This window comes from Vanacampus margaritifer, chromosome 19 (assembly GCF_051991255.1).
Source record: "Vanacampus margaritifer isolate UIUO_Vmar chromosome 19, RoL_Vmar_1.0, whole genome shotgun sequence".
Taxonomy (NCBI): Eukaryota; Metazoa; Chordata; class Actinopteri; order Syngnathiformes; family Syngnathidae; genus Vanacampus; species Vanacampus margaritifer.
In genome coordinates this window covers 4707735-4728087 of record NC_135450.1, presented here as the reverse complement: position 1 = coordinate 4728087, position 20353 = coordinate 4707735, and the positions used below count along the sequence as shown (strand labels likewise).

General features: G+C 40.1%; 1 protein-coding gene across 4 annotated transcripts in view; it reads right to left on the bottom strand.

Annotated features, from left to right (window-relative positions):
* The window catches only part of LOC144039644 (homeobox-containing protein 1-like), a 31414-nt gene extending 11377 nt beyond the window's left edge, over positions 1-20037 (bottom strand). For 3 of the 4 annotated variants that reach the window (XM_077553215.1, XM_077553214.1, XM_077553217.1), the window contains exons 1-4: positions 19843-20037; positions 14080-14735; positions 7303-7388; positions 3672-3782 (exon numbers count right to left, since the gene is read on the bottom strand). In XM_077553215.1, coding sequence (XP_077409341.1) covers positions 3672-3782; positions 7303-7388; positions 14080-14723 — 841 coding nt within the window. In that variant the 5' untranslated portion in view covers positions 14724-14735; positions 19843-20037. The remainder of the gene's footprint in view (positions 1-3671; positions 3783-7302; positions 7389-14079; positions 14736-19842) is intronic. The other variant, XM_077553216.1, reaches the window with a different exon arrangement.
* Between the last annotated feature and the right edge of the window lie 316 nt (positions 20038-20353).

Here is a 20353-nt window from a genome sequence, read left to right as displayed (position 1 = left end):
TTCTCCGCCTTCTGAACGTTTTTTAGCTGGAGTGGAATTCGTGCGAACTGTTATGCTTAGCGCTTTCCAATGTTTAAAGTTGGACACATTTGGCTTTTCTCTGCCTCCTGCTGTGTGGCCTCTCTCCGCTGGACTACTCAACAGTCTTTTTAGATTCCGGAATCTCGTCATTTTTTTGACAGATCTTCATTCCTGCTGGTACAATTCTAGTGTTTATCCTCGGCTCTTGGCAGACGGCCGTGCCCTGGCAAACATGCGGTTTCTTAATCCTATTGGTTTGGACCGTATGCGGCCTACGTGGGGATCCGGAGCTCGTCGGGCACCCGTGACATGCCCCTGTGAGGTCCGTCCCTTTGGCCGAAGGTCAGCCCCGAGCTACACACACCACACCATGTCCCTCCCGGATCTCTAAATCCGGGAGGGCCAGGGATTGAGCCAGAGGGGCCGTCAGTCGGTTACTTTTCCTGTCGGCAGCTCAACTACTGGGCTGCCCTCGTTTCTGACCCATGGATGCTTTCAACCTTGTCTCATGGGTACAGGATTCAGTTGCGACGCCGGCCCCTTCTCTCCAACCGGGTCAGAGAGACTGTCATCAGCGACCTGGAAAAGGCACTAGTTTTAGATCAGGAGCTAGCGACCCTCCTCGCCAAGTCTGCTATTGAAGCAGTGGATTCCTTGGCTCATCCAGGGGGATTCTACTACCCTACTTCCTCATTCCAAAAAAGACAAGCGGATTACGCCCTATCCTGGATCTGAGAGGTCTCAACCTTTACCTCAGGGTGTTACCCTTCCGCATGCTGACTACGTCGGCCATGTTAAGGACGATCGCCCGAGGGGAATGGTTTCACGTCAATAGATCTGAAGGACGCTTACTTCCACGTCCCTATTGCTCCTCAGCACAGGAAGTTTTGCCTACAGGGGTCACCACTGGCAATTCAGAGTACTCCCATTCAGGCTGTCACCCTCTTCCAGGGTGTTCTCTCGCTGCCTTTTTTAAAAACATGTGCTAGCACAAGCATATGCTTTAGCATAATAGCATGCTACCATATGTTTTGAGCAAGTGTATGTTTAACCGTGCCTGCGCCCAATAGTGTGGTGCGCCTTATGTGTGTGTTTAACACAGAAGTAGCACCCGTAACTGTGACTGCGCCTTATAATACTGTGCGCCTTATGGTCGTGAAAATACGGTACTGTACTTGAGAATCAGTTAATCACCAAGCCATACATCCCTTTGCTGTTGTAAATCTGGAAGTTCCCAATTACTGCACTAATCAAGGCTTACGATATTATATTTTATGTAACGAGACAGAGAAGAAAAATATGCATGCCAGAACACAAATAGTCAAATACACTGAGCTGAGCAAAATAAGACTGCAAGACAAACCATTAATGGTAATCAAAGCATGCGTTCTTATCCAAATGTGAATAAGTGCTGACGATTGGTTTCTGAAGAAAAGAAAACAGGAAACATGAACGCAATTGCAAAACTATAACTGCAAGCACACTATTGACATCCAGACATTTGCAGAGTCATAACCCAACCTAACTGGTTAACCCTGCAACAGTTCTTTGCAATCAGCATTAAAGGACATCGGCTTCCTCTGCAGCAGTGATGGAAGTGTATGTGGTGCTTGGCTGAGCTCAGCGTGGCCATAAATATTACAAGGAAAGAGCAGTTTGCAGTGCTGATGGCGTTGGCAGACCTCCACCAAGGAGGATGCCGCAGAGGACAAAGCGTGGGATGTCTGCTGCCTGTCTATAGGTTGATACAGCACATTTACACTAGAGATGCAAAGTCAGCATGTGGCTTCAGTTTAAGCATCCACATTGAAGTGTGTTTCTTTCAGTATAGTTAGTTCAATATAGCTGGATTCGAAACTTCTGCTTCTACCTATGGAAAAGTTTTTCTTTTTAGTGTAAAATGACTTACCCTAACTAGAATCCCATGTCACATTGTGGCCAAAGGTGCTGTAAATAGTAAATACTTGTGGCAAACGCTGCATGCTAAACTAGTGATATTAATGTCACTCATAAGTTGCCATGATTACTACTTCTTCTATCATACGCTCATAAACCACAATAAACCTAATTGAATTGGACCTAGCGGTTGCCTGACTTTAGAGCTAACAAAATTAATCGATTAATCAACAAGTAATCGATTATCAAATTAATCGACAACTAATTTAATAATAGAGTAATCGTTTGGAACCATTTTTTCTTATTTAAAATTGTCCAAATACTCTGATTTCAGCACATCACCAATATTTTTTTCCGATTTCTGGAGTCCTTCATGAAAGAAGACTGATTATCTTCTGTGTTTAATCAAATTAAGACAAATTATAAACCTCTGTTTTTACTTTGGAAAACAATGACTGAACCAGTAACAAGCCGCGTTTCCACCGCAGGACTTTCGGGTATGGGGAGGGGGTAGGGACTTTCACAGGAAAGGTCCTCTCAGCCGGCCCGCTTGTGTCGGTGTCTCCACTGCGGAGTACGACCCATTTCGCGTCATCACGAGTTTCGATCGACACGTAAACGCCGTGCGACGGTTTCTCCCGTGACGTCACCCAAGCACCGCGCGCCGAAGAATCAGAACGAGGAAAGAGAAAAACTTTAGGTGGTTGCTGTTTTTCTCTGCTTTTTATTTTATGTACTTGGCGTGGATGGATGGTTAGAGTGACCCGCAAGTCCCGAGTTTTGATCAACACGTAATCGCCTTGCGACGGTTTCTGTGACGTCACCCAAGCACGGCGCCGCAAAAATCAAAACAACGAGGAAAGACAAAAACTTGCGGCTGTTACCATTTTTTTCTGCTTTTTTATGTGCTTGGCGTGGATGGATGGTTTGAGTGAGAGGAGACAGCGTCTAGATGAGTAATTTGAAAAGGCTAACAGTAGAGTGGAACGGAAATAGGCAAAGAATTATTAAGAGAATTGTTTTGGTGGAAGAGACTTAAGCCGAGAATGCATCATCGTCGCGCATGAAGGTAAGATCATTTTTTATACTAAATAATTTTTAGCCAATCAGCATGAAAGCCCAATCGGGAATTTATCTGGCCGGTGGAGTACCTACCCTCGAGTAGGGCCTCCGCTTGTCCCCGTAAGTTCCTGTAAATGTGGCCCGGTTGGGAAGGCTCCTGCAGTGGAGACGCGCACATACGGGGCTGGCCCCATAAATTTACCCCGAAGTTCCTGCGGTGGAAACGCGGCTATAGTACATCTATCCCATTTTTGTTGTTGTTTTGTTTTAAATCCCTAAATGAATACAAAGTACAAAATAAACACCAGTCACTGGTTAATAAACAGTAATCAGGGAAAAATAAATGTTATAATAGACTTTAATGCAAAATTTAAATGAATCTTATTAGTTGATTAATCGATTGAATAATCGATAGATTAATCGATTCTAAAAATATTCGATAGTGACAGCACTACTTGACTCATTTCAAAATTGTGTATGCATCTGCTGTAGAAGTGCAGCATCCCACCAATCACTTCCAAATGCTAATTTCAGGATTTTAAATACTTTTTGAGTATCTCATCAACCATCTCAGAGGAAACTGTAGGCATCATTTTGCTCAATTTTTTGAGAACTCTTCACCTTTACATTGAAATAAGAAATTTACCAGCTTCTCTGCATTTGCTTTAGCAGAATAAAACATTCAGCTGTACCTGGAGTGGTTTTCTCCAGCGTGTACCAGCGGTAGAAGGCCCTCTTCTTCTGCTCACTCAGGTCGGAGCCATGTTGCAGCAGCCAATGAGAGATTCTGCTCTGGCTGATGCCTGGAAGGCAGCCAGACATCAAATTAGGGAGTGTTTTACATCAAGCCCTGGCACAGTTAGCAGACAAATCCCTTGAAATAATTTTACCGACAAAAGGGCAAACGAGAGAAGAATGCAGTTATCTTTGTGATTTAGCTTCTTGCATCACGACTGTATTGTTGGGTTATTTAAAATAATCTATCTCCCCTTCGTGCTTAAAGGAGCTAGTCCTGGTTAGTCTCAACATCCCTTTTCAAAGAGGCAATAGTGTGTCACTATGGCCACACCTAAATGCACCAATTTAGAATTTTTGTTCAACTGACAACTTGAAACCAGCCATTTTTTGAATGAAACACACATAGCACCATGGCCCTCAAAATAAGTAGTGCTGGCCGATTTATCTACTATAATACAACCAAACTATATTAGCAACAGAGAAATTAAATTTCAAATTCACCTCACAGGGTCAGCTAACAACATATGTGAAAGCTGATCCAAGGTCAGTGAAGACGCTACTGGTAAACGAGCATGCACTCGCCTCGTCTGCTCAAGATGAACTGAGCGAGGAGTGTGCAGACTTAAGTCTGGGATTGATAACGATATGAATCAATGACCTTCATAATCAATGTATATGGCTGATGCGTAGAGTAAGAATAGATGGGGACGGGTTACTAATAAGCCATGGCTTCTACCAGTCAGCCATTCTTTCAGATGTCAATGTTGCAAATGATATGATGTGATCAATGTAACCTGTAGTAATGTGTCCGAAAGGAAAAAAATAATAAAACAAAAACAAACAAACAAAACAAATGGAACCCAGACTGTCATGACAAGTTTGTTCTATATTATTTATTTGATTGTTACTAACATAATTATGAGATTCATTTTTCAAAAATAATTTCCAGTTTAATACATTTTGTAGAAACTTCATTTGGATGTACGCCGCCATTGTTATTTACGTCGCAACGCATTCAGTGCGTAGTGACGGCGTCTATAAAAGCTGTATTTTGCGTGCAAGTTAATATGTGGCGGACGTTGCTCAGGGTGTAAAGAAGGTCGTTCAGTAACTAGTAACCAGGCTGTTCGATCCCCGCTCTCCCCAAGTCATGTGTAGTTGTGTCCTTGGGCAAAGCACTTCACACACATTGCTTCCAGTGCTACTCTCACTGGTGTATGGAAGGTGCGAATGTTTGGTGGCGGTCGGAGGGGCCATAGGCGCCCACTGGTAGCCACGCTTCCGTAAGCCTGCCCCAGGGCAGCTGTGGCTACTTAAGTAGCTTACCGCCACCACAGTGTGAATGTGTGAGTGAATAATGTATTCATTCCATTGTAAAGCGTCTTTGAGTGTCTAGAAAAGCGCTATATAAATCTGATGCATTATTACGAGTATATAAGTGGGCGTCAGGTCATACATTATGATACAGTATTGTACTGTAGTGTCCCTCTCTGCCACAACCCCACCGAGCAGCACCGCGCCACTTGCGGATTTTAACTACCTCTCCGGCGATGAACGGCACAGCCTGGAGCAACGGCCAGTGGCCACGGCGCAAGCACTCATGCACTCTATATTGGCGCCACACTGCGAGTCAGGGTTCTTGCAGAAATCACCAAGTTAAATTTTAGACCTTTTTTAGGTCCCACCCATCCCACCCTGGCAAGTGGCTGCATTGTCCTTGAGCAAGAACCCGATACCCTAAACTGCTCCCTGGGTGCTTAACTCTTTGACTGCCAGACGTTTTCAGAAACGGGATGTCGCCAGTGCCAGCCGATTTAAGCATTTTGACTGATCTTTCAAGGTCCACAGAAAATGTTGTGTTTGGACTATGGAAACACACATACTACCAAATGAAAGATTGAACTCTCATCTTTCATCAGAAGAAAAAGTTTGTTTCTACCTTATTCCGTTTTTCAGTAATCAACAATAGAAAATGGTTAGTTTCACCGAAATGCTCTGTTTTGAAACAAAAAACGGAGAAAACAAGCTTTTTGTGAAAAGATGTTATTTCATACACTCTAGTGAATTGTACACTTCTTTTTGTCCGTGAATGATGCCACAAACACCTAAATAGTGCTTTACTTCTGTAAAACAGTTACCACCAACAATGAAAAAGTGTTTTTAGATTGCAAAATACGTTTATTTCCATTCAACAGTGTAACAATTTGACAAAACAATTTCGCAAACTATTTACAAATGTGTGCAACTGCGGTACTATTTACAATTATGTGGATGTTTCAAATACAGTTTTTCTTTTTGTAACACTCCCCTGCGTGCAAGGAGACGGAGCAGGATTTGCACAACAGATTCGTTTCACTGCGATTGCCCCTGTCGCGTGCAGACGTTACACTTTCTTGACGGCCTTTTTTTCCGGGGAATAGCAAGTAGCAGACTGTACCCACTCCTCCGATGAATATCCATTGGACTCGGGGCACTCTTCATCGTCCGATTGAACGTCCGCCTGTGCAGAAGTGCTCGGTTGTGCTCCGCGTTTTCCGGTGTTAGCATCGCTAGCCGATGAGGCTTTATGACGTGGTCATAGCCGCCGCGTCAACGCTTCAAACTTCGGCGTCAACGCTTCCAACTTCGGCGTCAACCTCGGAGCCACCATCATCATCATTGTCGTCATCACTGTGCTCTTTAGCATTGGTCGATGAGCTGCTTGCAACCGGTCGCCATTGTTCGCTTCCTCAGCCATCTAGCTCCGCCTCACGTCTTCTACTGCCGCGTCAACCTCGGAGTCACCACCATCATCATCGATGATGATCATCGTCGTCATCAATGTGCTCTTTAGCACTGGTCTTTGCTTTTCGTCTTTGAAAAAAATGCTCAAGCGTGAGCTGCTTGCAACCGGTCGCCATTTTCGCTTCCCATCCCCAGCCATTGTCCCCTCTAGCTCCGCCTCACGTCTTCTACCTGACGCCCACCCAATCTTGTCAAAAGAGAGTCATCGCTGCCATCTAGGGGCCAAAAATAGTCATTAGGCTATTAGCAACTAGATCTGCTTTAAACTTTCACCACAGCTGGCCAAGGCTTTCCTCCACCTGTTTCCAAAAAAATTAAAAATTAAATTGGAGAACGTCTTTTAACGTCCTTGGCGGCCCTCCGTAGGTTTTTACTTAACGTCATTTAACGTTTTTGGCAGTAAAAGAGTTAAGCAGCCCTTGTTGTGGAATTTACCGTAATCAGGTGAGATCAATAGAATAACAAATTGTCTTTTGCCCCCTGCTCCAGTGTGTGCCATTAAAAGTGTGATGGGGAAAATTTAATGTACATGTGTGTACAAGACAAAAATTTAATTTTGCCTCAAGTGCTTGAAAAAGTAGTTAATCAACAAATACATTTGACAGAATTCTATTTATAGATTATGATAATTTCTAGAGGGATATTCCCTTCTGTTTATCCACTTTTTTTTGTTAAACATAGACCGTATATTCTGTGCTGTTGCTCTTCTATGTACAGTTAATGTCGCTAGTTTATAGAGAACATCAAGGAGTAACAATGGCATAGTATGCTCTAAATCGGCTTTGTCCGTGTGGTACTTACCAGTGACTTGTGCCACCACTGCTTGAGAGATCCTACGGGTCCCCAGGAACGCTTTAATCTCTTCTTTCACCATACTGCTATCCCTCCTGCAAAAAATAGCAACAACACAGAATTATTATCTACACAAATGCATCACAGGTGCTAAAAATGTCTGTCAATAAAACCGTCAAGTCTCTCGTCTTATGCTACACTGAAAACAAAATTAAGTTAGACCGGGGAATTGAATGATGCAGGTATTTTTTCATATTCTGTCTCTCAACTTCTCCAGTAGTGTTAGTTGATGTTTTAATGCATCTGTGAGCAGCCGGATGGGGTTTATTCCACAGACTTCTGGTTTTAAAGACTAATCCAGCTCAGGTTTTTCTGGTCTGTCTATATCCGTGCAAATGACTGCATTCTTCACAAGGTCACTCAGGACATATCGCATATTTAAGCAAAGCAAACTACAGCATCATAATATTCTCGTGTGCCCCCCCCCCCAACCCCCTCCGCATCAACCACCAGTTTACCAACCACCTCAGAGACTTCGACCCCAGAGATAGGGGAGCCCACCCCAGAGTCCCCAGACCCTGCTTCCTTAAAGGAAGACATGTCGGTAGTGCTGAGAAAGCAAACTGCTACCAATCAGGCAGTCTACGTTTATATTTGGAGTCTATAGCAGAAATTAACTTGCCACCCCAGAATGATAATAAAATATGCAGTGTGTGTAAAATGGTACTGCGGAATCTCAAGGCTTTATATTCTTTTTGAAAAAAAAAAAAACACATTAAAGTCTTATTCTGGGCTGCATTCTAACAGTATTATTGGTGCATGTTTTTGTGACTCATACGGTAGCACTGTAGCTCAGAGATGCACAGAGGTTCTCCAAATCAAAATGCCCTGAGCCATGATCATATGATGTACATTTCCAAAATGCATATGGATGGATGACAGGTTAGTACAACTGTCCTCAACTTCCTCAAGGGAGGAATACATGTACAGAGTTGTGGGAAAAGAGGGTAGTAGTTGGACAGACTCAGAGTACCCACTTCATCTTCTGCACAGCATGTCTCATAATTAATGATTTAACCACGTACGAAACCAACACCAAGATGTAACAGCTAATTTCTATGAATCTCTGCAAGTGTTTACATTTCCAAATGATCACTTCTGCAAAATTCCTTCAAATCATAGTGTCCCATCACAGGTCAGCTATTTTTATAGAAAAGACTACAGACACTGCAAATATTCCAAGTAGGGGTTTTTGATACCACCTTCTTTTTTTTTTACACCAATACTGATACCGATACACAAATCTTCAGTACTCACCGATACCAAAACCAAGTGCCGATACCATTAGTACTTAAGATACATAAAATTTCCACAGAAAAAAAACAATGACAATGATTTTCTTTTTTTGCATGAAATTAATGGCAATTCTATTTTTTTCCATTTGCTCATTAAAGTCATTTTGCATAGAGCACACAATAAAACAGATTTTTTTTTAAAATCGATAAATAAAATTAAACAAATAATCCAGTGGCCCAAAAAAGTCCCAATCAAATATGTGGTTGTACAACTTCTTTTTAAGGAATACAGTGAAGTGTAAAGAATTCAATTCAATACAATCGGGCTTCAAGTAATTTAGTCATATCTACCATGTTAAGAATTCCTCAAGCTGTTTAGTGTGTGATGTTAAATTAACTAATTAATTAATTAATTTACTTATTTATTTAGTCATTAATCATTATTTTTAATTTTTGGCAGTTTTGGTCCTCCATAGTAAATGGCACCGTTCTATTTGTAGCACACCGCAGCTCAGATGAGCTCAGATGACGTTAACGAGGCAATTAAGCGCGTGCCAAACGTAAGAGGCAATTAAAAGCGGCAAAGTTAAGTGAGCTACAAATATATATAACACACATTGAAGCACAGATATAGGTGATATTACTCACAACAAGAGTACTTATTTTATTCTCAGAAATGGCGCTGCCGGAACTAATGAAATAAACAATTGTTACCTCATAAGGCGACTCACAAGAAACGAAAGAGACGGAACAAAACTTTCGTTCCACCCTGTCTATCTGACAGTTCCTGATTAAAAAATGGCCACAAGAATGGGGGCCGATACAAGTATCGATATCAGTCGCGAATACCGATACCATGAATGTGACCTGGTGTGATACTGATACCTGGTATCGGTACTCGCCCCCACCCCTAATTTGAAGCATCAGCAGCATGGCAAAGGCAAATCAAAGCCTGGTCCACTTTTTCTTTTCTTTTTTTGCAACATGTACTTCTTAAATCAAAAAATGACTGGCTATTGACATCCTGCTCCAATATCCTCCACACTGGTGTCTTGTAGGCTGCAGCACAGCTAAAATTAGAGTTGGAAAAAAAAGCTGCTTGTATTGACACCAGTGAATCAATGTAGCACAAGCTTCTGTACAAGACAGAGGAATTGTTGAAAGCTGCAGAGAGGAGGAGGGAGAGGGTGAGAGTGATTGACTCCAAAAAAAAATCCAAATCTCCTGCAGAGACCAAAATGTGCACTTAGAAGTGAGAAAAATCACAAGGGCAACGTGGGATCCTTGACGAGTTTGAAACAACGCGTCACACCCCCACAGTCCATGTGGAACATAACGCTGGAGGGCCCTAAACGTGGAATGGACTTGAATGCTACTTAACTTCTTAGGCTTTCCATGGAGGACATTGAACCTAATGGTAGGGGCAGCGGTTAATGCGGCGAGGACATGTTCAGACTGCTCATATGGGGCAGCATGACAGCATCAGAGGTTTACAGCAGCAGTGGGAGAGGGCTAATGTGTAAAGTGCTTAGAGGCTGAGGAAAAGGTGGCTAACAGGAGAAGACTGATGGATTGTAATGGCCCTAAGTAACTACCACACTGCTACTTTGAGCATGTGATTTGAAGCTCTAATGTTCTTTGACATTTAGCAAATTTAATCCAATAAAATTGTCTGAGGTGGGACTGGAAAGCTTTTATGCTCCCCAACATAAATCTGGTGGTGTTTTTCTATGTAATGAAGTATTCTGACTGTAGGTATATTCTAAACAACACCTTTATTCCTGTCCATGCTCTCTTGAAGTGTCACAGAATTTGTAACTTGGCAAGGTAAATGAATTTCTGGAAAATGTAACTGATTACTGATTTTTATCTCTCATTTATTCACACTGCTATAATAAAAAAGCCACACAAAGGAATACATTTGAGCACAAACTGTTCCACCAGTCTTTAAAACATTTAATATATACATAATTGGTTCAATTAATCAAAATGTAATTCATTGAGATTTCAATTTTGGCTTTTCAGAAAAACGAGTAATGTGGAGAGCGGCATAGTGTGTTTGCAAGTTCCCGGCGTTGTCAAAGTACACTGTGATATGTGATTTTGCCCTGCTTCATGCTGTTTAACGACACCCTGCAGTTGGAGTTTACTGTAAAACTAAGCACACAATACAAAGATATAAACACAATACATATTTTACATTTAAATGAAAGACATGTTTGATTTTAAAAACATTGCTAGCACTAATGCTAAATGTCAATGTAAAATCCCTTTAACTTGCTAACAGAAAAAAAGGAAGATTAAATACGATAAAGAAACAAGGGAGCTGCTTATTGAGCTTGAAAGTAGAGGCAGGAAAGGTGCGAATGTAGCAGGATGAAAACGAAAGAGGCCATTTAAAGAGTCTTAACAAAAACAATAGTGTTCAAAGTGCAGGGATGAATTCAGACATGAGTTTTTAGTAGTAAAGTTTTAGACGTTGAATAAATACAAAGTTTTTAAATCTAAAAATAATTGCTTTATTAATTGGGATTTCAATATCAGTCAAAAGTTAAGTCCAGCAGATACTGAATTCACTGGTCAGGCAATCTGATGTTTGAATAGTTTAGTGAGATGAAAACTCGAAAGTAAGAATAGTAGCAAACCTGAAACAAAAGGATACAGCAAAACGGGGCCAATGTGTCCCTAAGATTACGTTTGCAGCTCATGTCCCAGTTTCAAAACCACATCTTAAAAATGAGCAAACTGGAGTTGCTTAATTTTCCAGCCAGACAAAACAGACTGGTATATGTATATGGGGTGGGGAGGTCTCTCACTACCACCAAGTATTCTCCGAAAACAAACAGCGAACAACAGCGAGGTAAAGGCACGTGTACGTAATGCAAATTCAGACCAAAAACAAAAGGTTGTGTGGCACCACGTGCTTTTGTTCGTGTGGGTGACTCCACCGGGAAGCAATCGAGTAGTCTAGTCAATCTAGTGAGTGGTGATTGTGTTGGCTGCTAAATGTTATCTTGGTTGAAAGTTCAACAGCTGGAAACAGTACAATTAACTCACCAGATATACCAATTTCCTCGCTCCCCATTCCTCAAGTCTGCTTCTTTTTGGCTCGGTCCCGGCCAGCATTGAAAGCTGGCTGTGCCATATACCTCCCCGTCCTACATACCGCAACAATATTGTCCCACATTGTTTATATTTCCCCAGCCTGTGTACGTCTGCTGTGTCTGACTTATTAAGTACATTCTCAACGCTACTGGCACTGTGTTGCCGCCAAAGGTTCACATCAGCAAAGCATGGCAAAATGGAAGGAGGAGCAAAATTTTTGTTTCAAAGGCATTGCATGAAAACATGCTACCAGAAGTATCCAGCTCGGGCGAGTTCTGAACACATCCACATCTCCAGTTATAAAAGTGTTACATTATCTAAGTTATTTTAACTCAGATTAACTAAGATTTGAGGTTGTTTTTCCCCCATAACTGAGTTGTACTGTTTATGGATCACATTATTGGTAGAAAAAGTTTTCAAATGATGTATCAGCGTCTCATTTTTATATAATACAAATTAGACCATAGCATTTGAACAAGGGTGTGTATACGTTTCACATCCACTATAAATCTTGGCATGTGGTTGTTGGTCAGGCTAAGAAGTCAAATCTTATTTAGAAGTATAAGCTTACCAAACATGAGCAAGCATGCTCATTATCACCATATCCTCAAATGTTGTGGCAATGGCCTGTTAACCAATGAAAAATTATCTATTCTAAAGGCAACACGTGTGCGATGTGACTCAAGTAGGGGTCTGCTCTCTGGAGCCACATGTGGCCCTTTAGTACTGCTTATGTGGCTCCCTGTGCAAATTAGTAGACATTTATATATTTTTTACATAATTATTTTTTAGATAAAATATTCTTCAAATTAATCATTGATTTAGATCCCAAAATAATAATTAAATATTCAACAAAAAAAGTCAGAGTCCAAAATTTTAAGTTGTCAGAAAACGAGAGATGAAAGGCAGATGAAAAAGTTTTAAAGCTGACCTAATAACGTAAAAATAAAAAGTGAGCATAAAATGTCAAAAAAGGATAAGGAAATGGATGCACAAAATTCCCCTCAAAAAGTCAGAAATTGTATTTTAAAAAAATAATAAAAATAAATAAATAAAATTATGCCCAAAATCTATGACGGCGTATGACGGCGCTGCATACATACATATTTTCCAGAGGAGGGGTAATATTCCGGGAGGAAAACTCAAATTTGCCACTTGATAATAATTTGCGAGAGAAAAAAAACTCAGAAACTTACGACAAATATACGTAGCGTAGCTATAGTCTAATGTGAGGATTTGTTAGTGGTTATTGGGACACTACTTATAAAATGAAAAGGCAGGATGGAGACGGATTCATTCTTAATTTAAACTTTACTCGTCATTCACAGCAGCTAGAGCGACAACACTTCCTGATCCTCTATCAGCTGACTAACACTAACCAATCAGATGCTAGCATACTTTAGATAAATGAATGATGGAGAGCAGCAGATTCGACACATCAACTTACCGATAGCTACTTGTACAAAAAAATACCAAAATGTATGAATGTGTAAATAATAATTCTGGAAACATAAATGTACAAGTAAATAAACATTTTAACAAATTAACTTAAATGCTTGATCCTCAGGGTGTGGACATTTGTAAAGCAAGGCGTCTTTGTCGTTGGCCGTACCCAACACTTCAAACATTTTATGGTTAATCTCTACTAAAGCAATTACTATCTCCTTATTTAAAAAAACATACCGAAAAGTACTGGCACAAACATCCGAGTAGTAATACGGCTAATACGCCGTCGTAAAAATCAAAAAGAAGAAACCACTAAAATTACCATATAATGTACACGAAATTGCCCCAAAAACGTCAAAAAATTGATTTAGGAATAGGCAAGAAAAAAAATGTTCAAAAAGTAACCATAAAATGCCCTAAAACATTTAAGAAATCCCGAAATAGACCATAATATGTAAAAAAAGAAGAAGAAAAAAAAGTCAGAAAACTGATTGCAAAAAAAGGCAGGGGAAAAAGTAAAAAAAATAGCCATAAAATGTTCAAAACAAGGAAGAAGACAGGCATACAATTTCCATTTTCATAAAATTGCCAAAAATCTCAAATTTGACAGAAAAGTCTAAAAATGTATGAAAAACAAAATATGAAAAATTACACCTCAAAGTATTGGATGCTGGAGATTTTTACTATGATGGTGCAGCTCTAATAAGTTCTTGGGCCCTGTTTCGTTCATCACAATGTTCAAATGTTTTGCGGGTCCAGACAGATTTTTTTGTTACTTATTTGACCTTAAATGGCTCTTCTGACAGCAAAGGTTGCTGACCCCTGGACTAGAGCCATGTCGAGTTGAGTAGGCAAGGCACCATGCCATGGCATAAATTGTCAAATATGGTTACATATGATAACAAATATGTAAAAGTTTAAAAGTCTTATTTCTACTGACCTCATCAGCTCCTCCACTTTATCATCAACGTCAAGGTCTTCTTCTATAGCTTCGAACCCAAAGGTTCTTGCTGCCGCGGCGCTGTTCACAGGGTACCGAGGAGGAGACAGCTTCCCATTGGGTGTGGCAGCTAGACTGTCGCGCCCATTCTGTGACAACGCCACCAGTGCGACAGGTGAGGGCAGGATGGTGGAGGGCGGGGGCGGCGCCGGAGGTGGGGAGGTGTCGTAGCTGTTACTAAGAGAGGGCGAGAGCCCCCCATTGCTGCCAAACTGTGTCTGCGTGGCGGTGGATATCTTGGAGGTTGTAGAGGAGGCAGTGGTTGCGGAGTGGTCGCCGACGCCGTCTTCGCCATTGTTGATGGCGCCGTTGCACGTCACGGAAGAGGTGGTGGTTGCGGAGGCAGTGTTGTTGGAGGCAGAGTTGTTGGTGCAGCTGTTTGTCCCGCCTACTATGTAGGAGGAGGAGGAAGAGGAGGAGGATGAGGTACGGCGACCGAACTTGTCGCCGTGCTCCCGGTCCAGCCGGTCCAGAGTTTCGAGTGCGTGGAGGATCTCCTGCTTGGTCATGCCGGAGCGACGCAGCCGCTGCAGCAGATCTATCTGCTCAATAGTAAAGCGAGGCTCCTCGCTGAAGTCAGACATCCTGATGCTGAACTGGACACAAATCAGAATGGTTATGAGAAAGACTGAGGACAACGGCAAAGTAAAGGGAATCTGAGGCAAAGAACTGCAAGGAGACAGAAATAGACAGATGAAAGGATTGTCAAGGGGGAAATGAGAGGATTAAGTAGGAAAGGGTGAAAAAGAACGCAGCTGCAGAGGGGCAGAGAAAATGAGAAGGCTGAGGCAGAGAGAGGAAGTGGCATGACAAGATAGAAGAAAAGTCGAGAGAAACTGTCGGGAAAGTGAGAGAACAAAAACTGCAAGATGAAAATAAAGCAGCAGCAGATAAGAAAATGAAGAGTGAGAGATAGAAGTGTGAAAAGAAAAAGGAAGGGAGGGGCCGGGCATAAAAAAAAAATCAGCTATTTTTGGGAACCAGCGAGCAACACACGCCGAGTGCCAGAGTCACCTTGACAGCTGATTCGATCTTAACATTCTGACCGCCATTCTTTAACAGCTCCTGTATATGCGCGCACCACCCACGCTCGATGCTTTTCATAAACAATTTGCTAGGCTAAAAATCAATGCGTCTAGAATAAGACTGCAGTACATTTGTGCCAGCACAACCTCAAAAAAGAAGAACATAATGTGGTCAGGCTTAGGTTTAGGTTGAAAGAAATTTAAAAGGAAGGGGTGGTCACTGGTCACTTTAAGTTTACTACATATACTAAATGTAGACGGGTTAGGGCTGTGCAATTAACCGAAATTCAATTACAATTTCAATTACTACACTCCACTAGGGGAGTCGGCAATATATTGCGATATGACAACTCTTGAATCGATTCAATATGCGGCCGAAACGATGTTTAAACATCAATTTTTGTCTGGACATATTCAACAAAACGTCTTACTTAGGGTTAGGGTTCATACTTTAAGCATGGAAGAAAGTTATATCAATGGAACATTAAGCCATAATATTTTATTTCAGTGCTGTTCAAACATGAAACAGACTGCAACCTGTTCAATACAGTGGCTCAGTTATAAACCTGAAGTTTTAGATAAATTAATACATTTTCATACAAATCTTACAGTGTACTGTACAGTACAAGTTAACTGATTAGTATTTTCTAAATTTGAGTAAAAAAATCACGCACAAAAAATCGCAATAATGAATTTATAGATTTGTATCGGGATTAATCGGCATCGAATCGAATCTTGGCCTATGAATCGTGATATGGATCGAATTGCCAGGTACTACGCAATTCACACCCCTGCACTCCAAAATTACAAAATCAGCATAGTCGTAAAAAAAAGAAAAGAAATGATTAACAGTCATTTTTGACTTGTTTAAATTTATACATTTGCACCTCTTTTAAATTTTGAAATAACAAATGTAATACATTTTGTTCCATCCAAAAGGAACTTGCATAATTATAGCGTTTCAAAGAATTGTATTCGTCTTGATATTTTTTTTTCGTTTAAACATTTTCTTTTTTGTACAAAAAAGAAAATGATCGACCTAATTGTGATTTTAATTCTTATTTATTACTAAAATAATGGTGATTAATATTTTCTTCATAAGCAAGCAGCCCTATGGGGTGTAAAACATTCCTTAAAGTAACGTGGACATTGTGAATACCAGCTCTTCTGCAACAAGACATTTTCCAATGGGGAAGTACACTTTGCATCACAGGCTCCAGACTGCCACAAAATTGTGCCATTTTGCCACTAAAATTTGAGACAGTGTAACTAAAATGTTCACCTACTCGCGCCAGTGCAATCTGTAAATGAGCTGATTTAAAAAAAATGTACCATTCCTGAATAATTCGTGTTGACAAGCCTCTTCTAAAATTTCAGCCCAATTAACAGTAATATAGTGAAAATAAGTGGTATGGAAAAAGTCAATTTACAGTATTTACACCTAAATGTTCTATTTGCACTCCTACAATTTCAGACAGTGCTTCTCAATTATTTTTTGCTACGCCCACCCAAGGAAGAAGAAATTATTTTTCCCCCAACCACCCTCCCGCCTAAATCTCAGTTGCAACTATAAATTGTATAATTTGTCTATAAAATGGTTGGAGAAAAAAAAAGTTCTCTGAAGGACTGGATTAGGACTGTGCACCTAATAGTAAATTTAAAAAATAAATAAATAAATAAATAAAAAGTTAGTCTGAAGTCCTACATCACTATTGCACGTGACTTTGGGTCAGCATGCATTTATTGCCTCTATTCCATAGGGTAGTTTGGTATTGTAGCTGAAATTGTTTGCTGCATTATCTTTAAGGCTTTATAAAATGCACTAAAGCTGTAAATGATTATCAATGCAAAGTTACACAGGAAAGCTGACACATAGCAATGATACCAGCAACTTACTGTATAGTCATAATTACAGCATTAAATATACAAATCAACATTTAACAGCAATTTGGATTTTGTGCAGACACTTTCTACTCTCAAAACAAACACTGAGTGATCATTAGTTATCTTGTTCAAACATTTACAGAGTTAACTATTCACAGACTACAGCACATTTAAATAATTGAATTCCAGTCCTGGATGAAATCACAAATGACTCTCCTGCACAGTGCATAGAAAAAACACAGAGAGGCTGCGCAACTTACAGTGTTAAAATAAAAACCTGTACAACCTTGTTCAAAAATATTTTCGAGAAGGTAGTATGTAATGAAAGGTAATAGTTGCACAAGTATGCACACCCTCTCATGACTGGAGAAGTGGCTGCATTCAGAATGAATTAATCACATTCTAACTAAATCAGTCAGCACACACCGGCCACCATTTCAAGCGCCTTTAATTAACCTAAAATAAAGTTGAGATGTTCTAATAGGCTTACTCTAACAATTTTGTAGTCACATCTTATAGCACAAGCCATGGTCAGCCGAGAGCGTCCACAGCATCAGACGGATCTCAGGTGATGAAACCAAGGTTGACAGAGTTCAACCATTAATGGTGACCCGGGGCCACTATGGCGCCGTGTCGGGCCACTACTACCATCAGATGCCTGCCCGCCCGGGCCAATGGGGGCTAATCTCAATTGTACTCCTTAATAAATCACTGTCATGTCCTGTGAGAGCTGGATATTTAAATTCAAACTTCTATTCTGATGGGTAGATTTAATCACAGGACACCTGCAGTTCTACATTCCTACAACCATTGTGTAGCTTCAGTTTCTCGCCATTATCTCTCGCTGCTGTGCTTTGGAAAAGCATCCCTTTTTTACACAATACTATTGTCAACAGTAAAGTTCATTCAACTTTACTCCAACATAAGCATTTTTGAATATGGACCAAAAGACTCTTGTCACCAAAACAACCCGGCTGAAACTGGATGTTATGATGATTCGAGGAACAAATGTGACCAGCGCAGTTTTGACTGGATAAAGGAGCATACATCAGGGTTAGCCTCATGTTGATAGCTTTAGCTAGCCCCATCACTGCTAGCCTTAATGACAGCGAGGAACAAGGGCAGTGATACAAAGTAAAGCTTCTTCACTAGATTATTACTGGCTATTCAATTTTGTTCAGAATTTTTTTGAACAAAATTTCAGTTTAGATTATCGTTTAAAATAATGCATGGCCTAATTGGTTTGTTGATGTGCTTAAACTTATTATTTTGAATTTAATTTATGAAGCACATTTCAACAATAAAAATTGTGGACTTCAAATCTTCTCTTCTTGATGAATTCAATAGATTAGTCATGCACTACAATTTTGTAATGCCCTAGAATTCAAATTCTTTATTTGGGGACCTTTAGTAGATATGAGATTAAAATAGACTAATTATATTAATTAATTAAAAACCCTGTAATTAATCAAATGTTTTAATCGCCCGACAGTACTCAAACACAACATTGTTGATCATCAAAAAAACAAAACATCACCATATCTACACTGAAGCTTTGTACTTTGTGGCAGTTTTTTCTCTCTCCTTCAGATGGAACTAACTGAAGTTTAAGATGAAGTGAAATTTCATCTTTCAGCATGATAATGACCTAAAGCACACATCTACATCAACAAAACAATGGTTCTGGAATGGCCAAGCCAGAGTCCAGATCTAAATCTGACCGAAATGATGTAGAGTTAGCTGGCAAGGGCTTGCACAAGGGATGCAAAAGTGGAGCAGTTTTGTTGTTTTGCCTTATTGCACAACTTTTTATCCTTCCCCCAAAATACTACAATTGTTTTTTTAATTGGGTTTTATAGGTTATAGGATACAGATGTAGAAAATGGAGGGGGGGAAAGGTTTGAACAGAAAAACCTGGCTTTTGAACAGGGTGTGTAAACTTTATATACACTGTAAGTGGATTTTTGTTTTTAATGAGAACATTTATTTATTTATGCATCAAATTCCTTATTAACTAAGGGGTTATATTTGAAGTAATTAAATAAGTCACAAAGACAATTATCTACTGACAGGTTACATTAATTCAATAATAACGTGGTAACCCCGGTTATATTACGTTTTTCATAAACTGTTAAGTAGTTTCTACTTAGTTAACATTTATTTATTTATGCATCAAATTCCTTATTAACTAAGGGTTTATATTTGAAGTAATTAAATAAGTTACAAAGACAATTATCTACTGACAGGTTACATTAATTCAATAATAACGTGGTAACCCCGGTTATATTACGTTTTTCATAAACTGTTAAGTAGTTTCTACTTAGTTTGGGTTTTAGTAGTAGTAAACCGGGTGGGTTTTAGTAGTAGTTAGGACCCCAAATTTGTCTTGGTTTAGTCACTTAAGGGCAAAGCAAGATAACTGCTGATGCCAGTTTTCACGCCCGTTGCCCAAACAGCTAATGTTAGCAAATGCTGCTGTGGCAGACTGATAATGTCCGTTGTTCCGTTCAGTGAGAAGGACACCACCCAACACTAAATGAAAAATTCCACCCATAACCTTCATAACCACATCGGCCCACAGGCGCCAAAAACAAGTAAAACAGCAAATTGACGGTTTCAGCAGCATGTATGCATTGTGCGCTAGTTAGCATGACATGCTAGCCGTGCCAACGCGAAGACTAGCTGACTAGACGCCGCTACCGACCGCGGCGGCGGCGGCTGCTGCTGCTAGCGATGGTTTGATATTAATATAACAACATTTCCAGTGTATTGTATGCCAAACTACAAGACTTACCTCGATTTAGACTGTCCACTTCACCATCTAACTTGAACAGACGACCAAAAGCCCACCTCGATTTAAATTGAGGCCCGGTATTAACGCAGTTTGATGTCAGTACCCCGTTCGACTCTTTTTTTCCAAGGATTTCTAATCAGAGGCGAATTATTTGCCTCTCCGCTTTGTCTGTCTGACAACAGCCATATTGACAAGTAGCACTTTCGAGGAGCTCCGAGGGAATTGTAGTTTTCTCTTCAAAAAAACTCTCCAACATCCGACGGAGTTCTTGGGAGTAAAAACTACAAATCCCCTAAAGGACGAGGAGGAGGGGTGCTGGTGGCTCGGCTCTACAGTTGGCACTGAAAATTTATTTTACATTCCCTCGGTGCTTATGAATTCTGCTTCATATTACAACCTTAATGCTAAACTATAATAATAATAATAATAATAATAATAATAATAATAATAATAATAATAATAATAATAATAATAATAATTTTAAAGTGGATTTATTGAATTATTTGAATTT